Genomic DNA, 15,549 nt, shown 5'->3' with positions numbered 1-15,549 from the left:
TACCAGCTGTTTACACTTTGTCAAAACTTCAAGACAAACAGAAATGATCCAAAATTGCTTAGAACAAAATCCTGTTAAAGTAACTTGCACTGAAAGTTAAGAACGTTTTTCCTTCTTCTGTAAATGAACATTTTTGGAGATACAAGGTTTGTCCTGACAGTGACAATGTATAAAATGTAGATACTGGCATTACATTCGCCTGGACTGACATTACAGAGATAAGTTTATTTCTGTAGTGTTACAAATACAGGAAAATTAATAAAACATTGGCATTTTAGTACAGCAACCAACATTCTGCTCTTCTAGACTGCAATACGTTAAATATCAGTGTAAAAAATCAGCTAAACCTAAACATGTCTGACGCTGATTGTTTTTATATTTTATTATTATTTTGTGATCACTTCTTTTCTTGTTATTATCATCATCATCATCATCATCTAGTAGTCCATACTCTTCTTTATTATTCTTTTTAAGCGTGTGTATGCTGATATGATCTGATATCATCATGCATCCGTAATTTTAACGTATTTTTGTACTCTCACTTTTTCTACAATCTCTTTCAGTTCTCAGTGGAGTGGTTTACATCCCTGCCAAGAGCCAGACAGTTCTGGAAAGCTTAATTCTGAAGACATTAGCAGCCACTGTGCAGGGTGAAGTGGACAGCTCAGAAAACAGCTAAGTAACTATGACAACAATGCAGAAAACTTCACCAGCCTGCACCAAGAAGCCTTTTTAAAGAGAAAAATACAACTAAGGCACATTCAGCAAGCGTGTCAATAAACTCTTGACCTTACCGAGTCCTCCAGACCTAATGCTGCAGCTCAGTGATGCATGGCATGTTGGTCCGGCATTATACGCACATCAACATGCTCAGCCATCCACAGCAAAACACAAACTACTTAAATCCACCTGTATAGACATGTTATACTTGCACAGGGCTTTAATAAACAGCCTTATCCTACATTATTCATGTCTTTCGTTTTCCTCATTGAGATCCACTTATGTTTCTATGGTTTTGTGCCCCAAAACAGTGATAATTCTTTACACGACAATTTTCCAGCCTCTATTCTTTTAACAGGCTGTTTTTGTTACTGTGCCTTTAAGGTATGTAAATGATATCTGTTCTGATTGGCTGCCCAGTATTGTGCCTCATTTAAAAGCAGTCTGGGCTGAAAGATTCCTTATAACTTCAGCATGAACAGGTGGATCTAAACTGTAGGATGAAAAGGTGGATGTGTGTAAATGTGTTGATTTTTTGTGCCATAACAGAAACAGTGAATTTAAATCAGGGTGTTTTTCAGCTTTGTTTCCCTAAACGGACTGTATAGACGGGTGAGTGAAGGGTACATTTTGAATATTTAACCGTGTTTACAAACTACAATAAACTCATTTTAAAGAAATGAAAACAAATTCAGATTTCCATGATATGGGCCCTTTAAGCAGCTGTTACAAACGAGTATTCCAGACGACTTTTGTTGCAAATTGGAAATATTAAAAGCTATACACAACCATTATTTTATACAGAATTGTCCTCATCAACACCACAACAACAAGACAAAGAGATTTTTCATAGTCAATGCTAGGCAATACATTATTAACTACTAACAATTAATGTTAGTACTTGTTAGTTGTGAATGAAAAACAATACTAACATTAGACACTACTGACAATATCACAACAGACATACAACGGATCAAAACATCTGACTGACGCTTAGATTTGACCAACAACTTTGAAGTGCAAACCGCAGCAAGATTAGGAAAGTCCCCTTCTGGTGACGCATCTTGAAGGTGGGAGGGGCTTCTGAAAAACCGCTTTGAAGTGTTGCTTCAGGCTTTTTGTTTTCCAGCTTCCTAAGAGTAACATTAGATATCTGACTTCCTTTCACCGGCAAAGGTAGAGGGAAATAAATACTCCCTCAAGATGCGTCATATCTGTCTGAATTATTGGTCAGAATTGAGCATTGATTTTCGTACATTTTACTGGATTTGCAACATAAATAAACACATTTGTCTGTAAGGAGAATTTAGCCCAAATTTAAACATTTTAGAAAAGTGTGAGTACTGGCATCAGCATCGACATGGAAAATATTGTCCATCAGTCCAGAATTCCCATATCGATACATCTTTATTAGCTCATCGTGTCAGATTTCTAAAGGGGGATTAAAGATGACGCGGATCACGTCAAATCATAGACTGTTTTTCACTTGCTCAGCCTGGAACTACCTGTATTTCCTTCGTAATTCAGTCATCTGAGGTGCTGGCGCCTGGCTGCATACGTGGCTTCACAATCCTGGAAAACTGGCTAACAGAGTCCAGCCGGCTAAAGCAGATGTTTCCCAATCCTTCCCCCGTTTTAACCCCGCACAGCACTGTTTCTCCTGAATTGACACCCCGTCTAACCTCATTAAGAACTTAACGATTACAGTCATTTCTAATATTAAGCCCCCGTTTTCCAGTATTGCTCCTGTATTCGTGCCTTTCCTTTACGAAGCTGAGGTTCCCGTTCCACCTTAAATGGTAGCAGTTTAAGGCGGAACTGGAAAATTCGAACAGGACGGGGGCGAATAAAAGCCGACTTTAGCTTCATCTGCCCTTTAATGTTAGAGTTTTCCTGCTCTAAGACATCCACATTAACCCAGCTCATTAGCTCAGCGCCCTTTCTAAGCTTAAAATGGGGTGAGTAAGAACAGAAAAACGCCAGAAAAAGAGGGATTTTGAACCAGGAGCCGGATTAAGAAACACCGCTTCGGCTGATGAAACACACTAGCCAGCCAGCTAGCGGCTAACGACACACAGCTCACCAATTAACGTCCCGAGGACTTCTCCCAAAATATTCACGTAAACCCCGAACCAAAGAGCCTAAAATGTGACTCGTGTTGATCCCATTGTTACTGAATAACCGACTTCGTGTCCTCAGCTCCAGACGTCTCCGCTGTTCTGTGTAAACTGTATGGCGAGCTGACGCCGTTAGCTTTAGCATTTAGCACGAAGGCCTCGATCAGCACCGGCTTAACAAACCACCGAGAACTGACACGTAATCACACATTAAAAACGCCGAAATTAGAGCTCAAACGCCAGAACTGAACACGACACAGGCTGATATAATAAGTCATGTTCGTGTTGTGAGCGTGTTCGTTACCTTATTTGTGGGAATCGCCCGCAGTCTTTTGAAAATCGTGAGAATTTCTGTTTTATTCGGCTCCATCGCCATCCTGCACCATCCGCTACTAAACACACTGGGCGAAGAACGCTGTCCAAAATAAGAGCACGGAGCACTACACGATAAAACGTAAATAATAAAAGTAGTTTAAATAATAAAAGTACATCACACACACACACACACACACACACACACACACACACACACAGATATATATATATATAAAGAATATATAAAAATAATTATTAGAAATAACAACGATGTTATACTACCGGCTAATAATAATAATAATAATAATGATGATGATGATGATGATTATTATTATTATTATTACTATTATTATTATTATTATTATTGTTGTTGTTATTATTAGCAGTAGGAATAGTAGTAGTGGTATTTATAAAATCATTTATACAATGTATAGTGTTGCAATATATAATATCATTATTATTATTTATTGCACATTATTATTTATTGTTATTATTATTATTATTAGCAGTAGTAATAGTAGTAGTAGTATATATAAAATCATTTATATAATGTATAGTGTTGCAATTTATAATATCATTATTATTATTTATTGTACATTACCATTTTTAAAGTATTATAAATTGCCCATACAGTCCATATATGAAAAGTAAACTGCAAAAAAGTTTATTTTGAATCACCTTTGTTTTGTGAGGTCTTTTGTAAAAATCCTCCTACTCAGCCTTCAGCAGTTTAGCTCCATTCATTCACAAAGAGGTTATAAGGAGTGTTTCAGCCTTGATTACAGTCTGATTGGTTTATATGAGAGATAAACAGAACACTGAGGTTGTGAAATGGGTGCTGTAGTTTATTAGCTTGCGGGCATCTATCAGTTTGGGCCTATTTTACTGGTGTTTTTAATTCATAGAAGGCAGAAATTACATGTGAGTAATGGGTAATGGAGCAGTGTGTAAGATTTAGCGACATCTAGTGGTGAGGTTGCAGATTGCAATCAACTGAATACCCCTCCTTCACCAAGCGTGTAGTAGAACCTACGGAGGCCATCAGGTTTTCTGCCGTCGTCTGTCCCGATTTCCTTTCGCTTCTTTGATGATGAGGATTCACTCTCCTTCGCTTTTTCTTGTGCTAAATAATACATTTGATCTTCCATTTGTCAAAATGTGGGTTCTCAAACTTCTCACAACACAAAGTGGTTAGCTAGCACCGGCAGCAACCAACCAGAGCTACAGCGCCACCAAATTTAAACTGCCACTTTAACATGAACACGTGAAAGGCGCGGTTATGCATAGTTACAGGTAATTATACACTAATGAAAATATGGTTTTGTGTACAATGTTCCCTTTCTGCTAATAGATCCCCCTAAATCTTACACACTGCACCTTTAACTGCTTATGTTTAAAATTCACATTACCATGACCATTTATTACTTTAGTGCAGTTTATCTGGTTGCTTTCCATTGTTTGACTGTTTTCTTCTATTCTGCCATGATTGAAACAGCGTTGATGTTTCTCTGCCACTTTGTGCTGGATCAAAAATTTCTATGTACCCAACGTCATCATCTGACTTCAGATGCATTGATGTGGTGCCTCCAGGTGGAAAATTTGTTTTATTGATAAAACCCCGAGACCACTTGAATGCAGCATATAACACTCCTTACAACTTCAACGTGGATTGGCAGGGCTAAACTGCTGTAGGATGAGTAGGTGGATATACGTAAATATGTTGTTTTTGTGACATCACAGGAGCCATGAATGCAAAACAAGCTGTTTTCACAGCATAGTTTTCCTGTATGGACAGTATGGACGGTATGGACTGAGGAATGAATGGTATGTTTTAAAACAAAGTTTGCATATTGCATTAAAACTTTTTTGTTTAAAAAAAATTGAAGGAAAAATGGGTTTTTATGATATGGGCCCTTTAAACACACAGCTGTCTGGTAGCAGGTACAGTCACAGGAAAAAAGGGTAAAACACACACATACATACGTACATGTGTACAAAATAGTAAAATATACTTCATCAAAACAAATTAGGTATTTGAATCAGTACTTTTTATTACTCTTATTAATACAAAAGCAATAATAACAACTACAATAGGAGAAATCAATTCACAGCATTACAACTATACGTTTAAAAAAAGTCACCTATTTAAAGGGGAACTTCTCCGATTTTTCAAAATTTCTGCATAACTAAATAAAATCATTCAGAGAGGTTTGGTGTGAAATGCTCCATTCCAGAGAAACTTAGTTATTCCAAATTGTTCACAGTGGTGGTGATAGGAAACAGACGTCCACCTCTAAAAGCTCCCTCACAGAAAGTTACTACATGACATGGTTATAAATACACTGCCTGATGTCTGAGACACTGTTTTACGGTAGTTTTGTGATAAAGTTTTGGCCTGAAACACATTTTAATCAAATTATTTTAATCCAATCATGGTGGAGTGATACATGAAGGGTGTTATAAGGCAAAATAGTCCCCAAAGAAAACTCATGTTTTCAGATTTATAACTATTTCACCATCAACATCACATATAAAAACTCAGAAGACTCGTGTAGGTTCACTGGGGGTTTTGGATAGTAAATAAAATGTCTATGTTGTGTTGTTGACATTGTGGAAGGAGGTACAGGAACATCAGAGCCAGAACCACCAGACTCAGAAACAGCTTTTTCCCCCGTGCTGTTAAACTGGTGTCACCAGCTACACTACCCTCAACCTGAACTCATACAGACTGACCTCTGTTCACACTACTTCACACCAACCTCAACCTGATTAATAGACTGACCTCTGTCCTCCCCCTACTATCCCTCAGATCGCCATCAGCTCAGAGACTGTATGCACCATGCACTTTAACCCATAGTTTGTTGCTCCCTGCCCTCTACATACCCTATTGCACCTACTGTTATATTAACAGTGTTAAAGTACCAGCACACCTACTGCAGTGTATATACTTGTATTTATTTTCTGTATTTATTGTTCTATGTCCCTGCACTATGTCCTGTCTTGCACTATGTCCTGTCTTGCACTATGCTGTCTGTAATTGCACTGGAGATCTAGCCTAAAAGTGTTTCGTTGTACTGTACAACCCTGTTTCAGTATAATGACAATAAAGTTGAATTGAATTGAATTGAATTGAATTGAATTGAATTGTGACTCCTGGTTCCTATCACCACCACTAACATCTGAGCCTCTACAATCAACCATTTCACACCAAACCACTCTGAATGACGTTGCTTACATCTCAAGCACTGAATCGCGCAGACATTTTTGGAAAAAAGGTGGAATTCCCCTTTTAAAAATACCATTTTTGACCATTATGAAAACGTCCCTGCTGTTCCGTTCGTCTCTGCAGCGCCTCCTATCGGCGCTCTTCTGTTGTTACCGTTGCCAAGGAGACGCGTCTGTGGTTACCAACATGGAGCAACTGTTGCTGTGCGGTTTGAGATGCTAAGGGCTAAGCTAACCGAATAAACGGCTTTTTAATGAAGCCAGCGTCTTCGACCAACGCCTGTTTTGTATTTTGTGTATTTATTTATTTATTATTTTTGCAGAAACAGGACTAGCCACGCCTAAAAAGCGCAGACAGTCGCCTCAGGAGATATTTCTAAATGCAGCGCTGGCTAAAGCAGAGCTCTCTTAGGGCAGGACGGCTAGCATGACATAACAGCTTAACGTTCGTGTTGGCAGCCCGCTGTTTTGTCCTCTCAGCCTCTGAGCTGCCTCTCTAACAGCAGCTAAACTAGCGAAAATCTTTATTTCTCCAGCTCTGCAGTCCTGCTCCTCCAACAGCATCAGCATGAGGAGAGCTGTCCTGTCCGGATGAAGGCTGGGAGGGTGAAACTGGTGAAACTGGAAAGCTAAGGAGGATCTCTCTCCTCTTCTGTTGGGGATGCAAGCTCTGAAGGAGACTCTCTTCTACTCGTATCCTTTTTGGATGCTTTGTTACTGGTTTATGTGTGAAATTGGCTGTTTGTCTAATAATTTAGCTAACTAACGTTACTGTGAATGATATTTGATATAAAAAGAAGGATGAGTAATTCCACCTACACGCCTAATTTACAATACTTCCCTATGTATTTGCTTTACTGTAACTTTGCAGTACTTTGCTGCCAGCAAATTACAGTAAATTGTACAGTATTTTTTATAGTGTAGACCTACCACTCCATAACTTACCAGTCGTGTTATTGATTACAATCAGGTACATAATAATCTGCAGATATCCAGAAGTTTCTCCTTAAACATATAAACTGCCTTTCACCAATAAGCAAGTTGATGTAATCGACCTGATAAACGGAAACACTCTGCCTACAGTGTCAGAAATGCCTGCTTATCATTTATTTATTTATTATTTATTATTAAGTTACGCTTCAGTAACTCCTAGTATTTTTATAATCTGTCCAAGCTCCATTACAAATGTAGTAAACGTGACTGCCTTCTTAGTAACGTTCAACCGATCTTAGCAAGGTTAACGAAATTAGGCAGCTTACACGCTTAAGAAAGAAGGTCCTTCAAGGGTTCTTTAGTAAAAACAGTGGTTCTATGTAGATCCATGAACAGTCAAAGACCCATTTGCTTCCTTAAATGGTTCTTTGCATGGTGAAATGGTTCTTTAGACTGAGAGAGAACGTGATGTGTATGGTTCTTGCATAGCACAGCTTGACATTGGTTCCATATAGAACCTTATACAGCACATGCTCTATCAGTCTGAAGAACCATCTTATTATTAAGCATGCAAATGGTTCTTTGAGTGCTCATGGTTCTATATAGAACCACTGTCTTTATTAAAGAACCCTCTTTTTTAAGCGTGTACGCTGCTTAATTTCGTTAACCTTGCTAAGATCATTTGAATGTGGCTAAGAAGGAAGATTTGTAATGGGGCTTGGACAGATTATAAGAAATATTAGGAGTAACTGAAGCGTAAGTTAATAATAAATGTGGGTTAGTAAATTCAGAACGTTTATAGAGAAGCAAACATTTCTTACAGAAAGGTTTGAGAGAAGCCGGCGTTTCTGACCCTCTGTAGGAAGAGTGTTTGTTTATCAGGTCGATTATATCAACCTTTGGTTATCAGCGAAAGGCAGATTATATGTTTATGGAGAAACTTCCGAATATCTGCAGTTTATTATGCACCTGATTGTAATTAATAACACAACCACTAAGTTACAGACACACTGGAGTGGCAGGTCTACACTATAAAAAAAATACGGTACAATTTACTGTAATTTACTGGCAGTAAAGTACTGCAAATTTACAGTCAATAATTGTAGCGAAAACATAGGGAAATACTGTAAATTATTAACAGGTTGTTGTGTCTATTTTAGAGGTAAATATTTTACAGTGCTTTACTGTATGTATACACTACAATAATACAGCACTCTAATGGCTGAGTATACTGTAAATTTACAGCAGTTCTTACATGTATAGTCCTATTCGGACAGGACTAGTTTTATATGGGGAGGTGGGGTAATGTAATTTTTAACAGTGTTTCTCAGTGATGCTCAGGTTACATTAATTCCATGTGAATCAACATGTCATAAAAATGCTATTATATCCTATTAAAAAACAGAGTTTCTTAAGTATGAAGGCACTCAAAGAAGCGTTTACTTGTGTTCTCTGTGGCTAAAATGAAGCCGATGTGTAAACTGGCATTATCCCACCTAATCCTGTAAAATTAGTACTTAAGTTTTATTATGGAATATGAGGGATGAATGCCAGCTTTTATGTAAAATAAAATACTTTGTTTCACTTCCCGTTCTCGGTCGTTTTACAGATGGAAAGTCTCCTGTAAATGATGGAGCTAATCTTTTTGACATCTGTAACTGTGTGCTCTCTTAACCTGGCATTACACCAGAAACTTCAGGCCAGGTTTGGAGGTAGAGGCTGACGATGACCGGGAGCTGCTGGTTCAGGAACAGAAGTCTTGTCGAGCTCGCGCCCGCAAATTCTCCTCAGAGACAAACCGGCGGAGAAGGTAAGATTTTATACTACATGCTAGGGCTGCACGATATATCGTATTTCTATTGTTATTGCGATATGAGTTTCTGCGATAAACACATCATTAGAGCGGCGATGAGAAAACAGATATAATTACACGCAGCACCAGAGAGATGTCATTACATTACCGGCACAAACTGTTACAAGCCTGCTTCTCTGAGCTGGGACTGAATCTGCTCTCCACTGCAGGAGACGAGGGACTTAACCATTCAACTACACAACACACATTCTGAGACCTTAAAATGTCGCCCTTAACTCAGCTTTAATGGAAATTCAACTCTAGCCAGATGGGCTACTGAAGCTCACTACCTTACGCCTCCCAGAGTCTTTCAAAATAAGAGTCCCAGACCAATGAAGAACACAGTGCCTAACTACACTCGAAAATAAGAACGCTAGTTTTTAAACTAAATACAACCTGGTGTGTCTGACACCCCAATATTTAATAACTAAACAAAAAAAATGAAACAAGAACATGTATTTGTTCTTGTGTGCCTATGTAATATATACAAAAAAATATACACAAAAATGCAAAAAAGTGCTTGTAATTCCAATGTAAGTAGTTGTTAGTATTTCATTTCTTTTTATTTTACAGAATAGTAAATGGTGCTTTTGTAATTTTGTATTTTGCTATTTTTTAAAGAGAGGTTTAAAGGGAGGTTAGTTAGATTTCTGTTTACACATCCCAAAAGAATTGTCTACACTAGCATTACATGCAGCCAGAAACACTTTAATTTAATACTAAATTATCGCTTCTCATACCGTCATCGTAATATCCGACATATTTATCAAACATCGTATTTTATGTCAATATCGTGCCCGCGATACTGCATGCATGATTTACAGTGGTTCAAGAAAATGTGAGACAGTGGGACTGTTAGTAGCCTTCAGTTCCCCACACTTTAGTCCCTTGCAACATAACTCATAACTTTCATATTAGTTTGATAGTAGCTAATAGGTCAATTGTATTTTAGGAAAATAAGTGCTTCCAGGTAGGTATATGGCATGATACAGTTATGCATTCAACAACCTTCCATGCTCTGTGGCTAGTATATACAAGCTGAGGAGGCCCAATTGAATTCGATTTTGGATCAAGATGGCAAAAGAAAAAGATCTGTGACTATAAAATAGGGATCACTATCACAAAGACTGCTCAGCTGGCTGATGTTTTGGTAGGAACAGCAATCAAAGTGATCTGCATTTAGACCTGTGGGAAAGACATCAATAAACAGGGTTGGAAATTGTGGCAGAAAGCACACATTCAGTGACCATGATGCACGTGCATTAGTGCGATATGTAAGAGCAATGGTTCCTCAGGTGACTGAGAATGTCAGTGCAGGTTGTAATCAGACTGTGCCGTCCACGACTACATAGAGAGGGATATTATAGTAGAGCTGCAGCTCATGAACCTCAGGCAGAACTGCATTAAAAACAGACATGATTCTGTAGAGGAAATCACTGCATGGGCTCAGAAACACTTCTGAAAACCACTGTCTTTGGACACAGTTCGTCGATCCATCCACAATTGCGAATTAAAGCTCTAAAATGCAAAGAAACCATATATAAACAGGATCCAGAAACGCTGCCACCTTCTCTGGGCCCGAGCCTGTTGTCCGACAATTCAACATTTGAAATTCTTTTTGGAAACCATGGACATTGTGTCCTCCGGGCTAAAGACCACTCAGCTTGTTATCAGTGCACAGTTCAAAAGCCAGTATTCATGATGGTATGGCGGGGACATTAGTGCACATGGCATGGGAGATGTGCACATCTGTGAAGGCACCATTAATGCTGAACAATATATACATGTTTTGGCAACTTATGCTGCCATCCAGACGACATCTTTCTCAGGGAAGGCCTTGATTATTTTAGCAAGACGATGTCAAACCACATTCTGCATGTATTACAACAGCATTGCTCCGTATTAAAAGAGTCTGGGTGCAGTCCAGACTGTCACCTACTGATAATATTTGGCACATTATGAAATGAAAAATATGACAAAGGAGACCCTGAACTGATGAGCAGCTGAAATCCTGTATCAAACAAGAATGAGAAAACATTTCACTTTCAAAACTTCAGCAGTGTCTCCTCAGTTCCCAAATGCTTACAGAGTGTTGTTAAAAGAAGAGGTGATGAAACACAGTGGTAAACATGCCCCCGTCCCGACTTTTTTGGAACATGTTGTTGGCATCAAATTCAAAAAGGGGTATATATTTTTCAAAAAACAATAACATTTCTCAGTTTCAACATTTGATATGTTGTCTTTGTAGTATTTTCCTTTAAAAATATGGCTTAAATGATTTGCCTGCGATGGGCTGGCAACCTGTCCAGGGTGTATCCTGCCTTCTGCCCAATGACAGCTGGGATAGGCTCCAGCACCCCACCGCGACCCAGAAGGATAAGCGGTTTAGATGATGTATGTATATGTATGTATAAATGATTTGCATATCATTGCATTCCATTTATACTTACATTCTGCACAGTGTCCCAACTGTTTCTGGAAATGGGGTTGTATTACTTTACTGATTGCATTTGTGAACAAATGTAGTAGAGGTCAACACAGAACCATAAAGGCAAGGCAAGAACACACAGCAGTGGCTTTAGGACGCACTGTTCTAGAGTGTATTTGCAGACAGGCAGAATGCTCTCAGCATGTGCATATGTGTGTGTGTGTGTGTAACCTGCAGCTTACCCTGCTTCCTCACCAGAAGCTTAGGTTTCTGACCCAGGCTCTGCCCCGTGCCCAATGGAAGCGAGGCTAGCACGTCCAGTCCAAAGATACTGTTATTCAATGCTTTAGTTGTCAGCCAGGATTTGGTCTCTTGAAATAGATCCCCTAATCAGTACGGGTAAAGTCACTTATAATAGCCATCAGTGACCAGACCAGACACATAACCCCCCTGCCTTCTTTACAAAGCACACACTAGACTGAGACACAAATCCTACTACGTTTATAACTCACTATTCTGGTACGAGACTACAGTTCCTTCAAGATGACCTTACAGAAACCCTGCATATCTGCAGTTATGTGTGCATATACTTTGCTTTGCTTTATTTATTTAAAGCTCACCCTGTAAAGTCTAAAATAATAATTAAAAAATCAGGGTCAGGTCAGATTTGGCAGGAGGTTTTCATACGTCATACGTCCTTACAAGGTCAGGCCCGATACTCAGGTCGCAAATGCAAAAGTCATCATGATACTGATGAAGATATGTTGACAATAGTGGATAATTCTCTGTGAAGACACGTTCATCACCAACTTCACGCCGAGTTCTCTTTGAATACTTTGTCAACACACTAACAATCAACAGATTCATCCTCTTGGGGAAGCGGGACGAAGCACAACCGATATTGCAAATGTTGTGATGCATATTGCGTGTAATTACACCTTCCCACCAGAGAGGTCTCCAAATCTCCGAAACTTACACAGGGCAGCTTTAACAGGGACAATGCACATTAATCGGCATCATTATTAAATAATGTAAATGTGCCAGACGTAAGCAAAAGGGCCAATTTTTATCTGCACATGCATGTTTGTGTTTTATTATTATGTTTAATAATGGCTATTTTGACCATTTGTATTACTTCTGATTATATGATAGCAATTATCGCTGTCCAAAGAAAAACAAGTATCTCCAAAATAGTAACTTTACAGACAAGACCAAAAAAGATTTTATTCCAAGTGATTTTAGAGCATTTCTATTGGTCCATTCATCATGAAATTTTCACACAGCGTAAAGGACAGCTGATGAATTGAAACAGTGTAGAAACAAACAAACAAAAACAAAATAGAAATAAAAACAGACAAAAAGAAATTAAACAAAAATGGAGATGCATGGTTTTCTTTGAACAGTGACGATATAGTCTTTATATATAAGACTCTCAAGCTTTGTTTCACTCTGTATCTCCTACGACTCTGCTACTGTCTGTGATTGAATGTAGCTCTGCCATTTGTTGAAGCTGATATGCCATTAACAAATTAATTTTGTTGAAATGCCAGCTTAGACAAAGGGCTCTGGTTTCTCCTAGCTTTGCTGAGACAATGACAGCTTGCATAACGAGATGTTGTTGCCGATGCAAACAAAGATGCATTTCCACTCCAATTAAAGCTCCTTCATTTGATATTTAGATGCTTTTACTCCTTATCTGTTAATCTCTCTCTCTCTTTGTCTCTCTCTCTCTCTCTCTCTCTCTCTCTCTCTCTCTCTCTCTCTCTGTCTCTCTCTCTCTCTCTCTCTCTCTCTCTCTCTCTCTCTCTCAGGGCGCTCGAGGAGAGGAGGAGGCAGTGGGATGTTCAGGAGCAGAGACTGAGGGAGAAAATTCTGCAGCAGCGTAAGCAGAGGGTGCAGGATGCTACAGAGCGCTTTCAGAGAGCACACCTCCCTCTGTCCCAAAGAAGGAGGCCAGGTCAGCATATCAAACATTAGATTGCCAGCACTGATCCTCACCAACTCTTACTCACCCTACTCTCTGTTTTGGTTGGTGGGTTGGAATCTGCTTTAAAATGGGTTTCTTGAACTTTATGGGATTATAAGCACATCATCATTAAGTGTTTTCACAAATATAAAACCAAAACTAATTGCAGATACCTGCACAATTTGATTCTAATACAAAGCCAGTATTCCATGATTTTGACAGTATTTCATGACATGGCAATTCCATGAAGTTACAAACACAATTGCAAAAAAAAAAGTTTGCAAATCCTTTTTGACCTGAATTTAATTGAAAAAAGTGCAAAGACAAGATATTTAATGTTTCAACTAATTAACGTTATTGTTTTTTGAGTGTATACACTTATCCTATAGTGGATGCTTGCAAAAGTTGGGACAGGGGCATGTTTACCACTGTATAACATCACTGACCAACATCACCATCAGGATGGTCCTTTTCCTCTCCAGAGAACACAACGTTCATTATTTCCAGAAACGATTTGAAAGGTGGACTAGCACATGTTTCCTCTTGAATCAGTCCATCTTAGATTAGCTTTAGTCCAGTTTTGTTACATTGTAGAGCCTTAACTTGTAATTCTAGATGCAGCAACAAACTGTGTTTACTGACAAGGGTTTTCCAAAGTATGGAAAGTCACAGGCATTAAATATTGTTTCTTTGGCCTTGCGCTTTACGCACAGAGATTTCACCAGATTCTCTGAATCTTTTAATAACTTTATGGACTGTAGATGATGAAAGTTTCTTGCAAATGTGTGTTTAAAAACGTTGTTCTTAAACTGTTGGACTATTCGCTCATGCAGTTTTTCGCAAAGTGGCGACTGAGACTTTCCATAACTAAACAGATGAATAGGTCCAAGGTGATGCTGTCATGATATGGAATAAAAGTAGCAGTCACGAAACGCTCAGTCGCCACTTTGTGATAAACATTGTTCTTTAACCGTTGGACTATTTGCACATGCAGTTTTTTCTCAAAGTGGCGACTGAGCCTTTCGTTAATGCTACTTTTTTTGAGGCGGTCAAGGGCTGGAGGTTAGCCAACCAGCCTTGTGACCAGAAGGTCACCGGTTCGATCCCCTGAGCTTGACAGTACATGACTGAAGTGCCCTTGAGCAAGTCACCTAACCCCCAACTGCTCCCTGGGCCCAGTGGATAGGGCTGCCCACCGGTCTGGGCAAGTGTGCTCACTGCCCCCTAGTGTGTGTGTGTGCGCATTCACTAGTGTGTATGTGATGTTTTACTGCACGGATGGGTCAAAATGCAGAGGATTTCCCCATTGTGGGAGATGATAAGGGTCACTTAACTTTTATTCCATATGATGATAGCATCACCTTGTACCTATTTACCTGTGTTGCTGGCATTAAATTTGAAAATATTTGCAAAAAATCAAAAAATTTGGTGAGTTAAAATACTAAATATCTGTGTTGAGCTGTTTTCTATATTGAAAAATGTATCAAATCAAGATACCACTGTATCATGTCAAAGTGAATATTGAATTTGTGTGTATGTGTGTGTGTCTTGTATTCTATTGTATTGTATTATAATTCATTCTAAATTATTATGCACATTATTAGATTACTACTTTTTACAATTTCCTTTATATTGTATGTATGATTTCATACATCATTTGTACATATATATGTATCTGTATCACGATTGGTTTTCTAGTATTTAAGACAATATTATTTTTTATTTTTCCCCTAGTCTCTGGTAAAAGAGCACCTAACTTAGAGGAAGCACTCAGTCATATTCATGGGACTCTTCACTCTCCATTTTTATCCAGTGCCTCTGCCATCAACAGGTGCGATTTCCCATTTACATTAATGCAGTTACTAAGTTAAGCATGTGTTTCCTTTAATCCATGTCAGGTGTTGCTAATACAAACCACTCTTACACTACTTTGTTTTCAGTGCTCATGCGCAGTTGTGTGGTTGTGCCTCAGTTTGTACATTTCTTACACAAA

General features: G+C 38.7%; 2 protein-coding genes across 3 annotated transcripts in view; one reads left to right on the top strand and one right to left on the bottom strand.

The window, feature by feature from the left end:
• The window catches only part of arfgap2 (ADP-ribosylation factor GTPase activating protein 2), a 29,264-nt gene extending 26,003 nt beyond the window's left edge, over nt 1-3,261 (bottom strand). For both annotated transcript variants that reach the window (XM_036584867.1, XM_036584869.1), the window contains exon 1: nt 3,142-3,261. In XM_036584867.1, coding sequence (XP_036440760.1) covers nt 3,142-3,213 — 72 coding nt within the window. In that variant the 5' untranslated portion in view covers nt 3,214-3,261. The remainder of the gene's footprint in view (nt 1-3,141) is intronic.
• Nucleotides 3,262-6,573: 3,312 nt separating this feature from the next.
• Nucleotides 6,574-15,549, top strand: part of cep126 (centrosomal protein 126) — a 28,139-nt gene continuing 19,163 nt past the window's right edge. Inside the window, 4 exon segments of the mRNA XM_036584799.1 lie at nt 6,574-7,070; nt 9,001-9,120; nt 13,402-13,547; nt 15,291-15,387. Of these exon segments, the coding sequence (XP_036440692.1) occupies nt 7,039-7,070; nt 9,001-9,120; nt 13,402-13,547; nt 15,291-15,387 (395 nt within the window). The 5' untranslated portion in view covers nt 6,574-7,038.

This window comes from Colossoma macropomum, unplaced genomic scaffold, assembly GCF_904425465.1.
Source record: "Colossoma macropomum unplaced genomic scaffold, Colossoma_macropomum, whole genome shotgun sequence".
NCBI lineage: Eukaryota > Metazoa > Chordata > Actinopteri > Characiformes > Serrasalmidae > Colossoma > Colossoma macropomum.
This window is presented reverse-complemented; position numbering and strand designations above follow the sequence as displayed.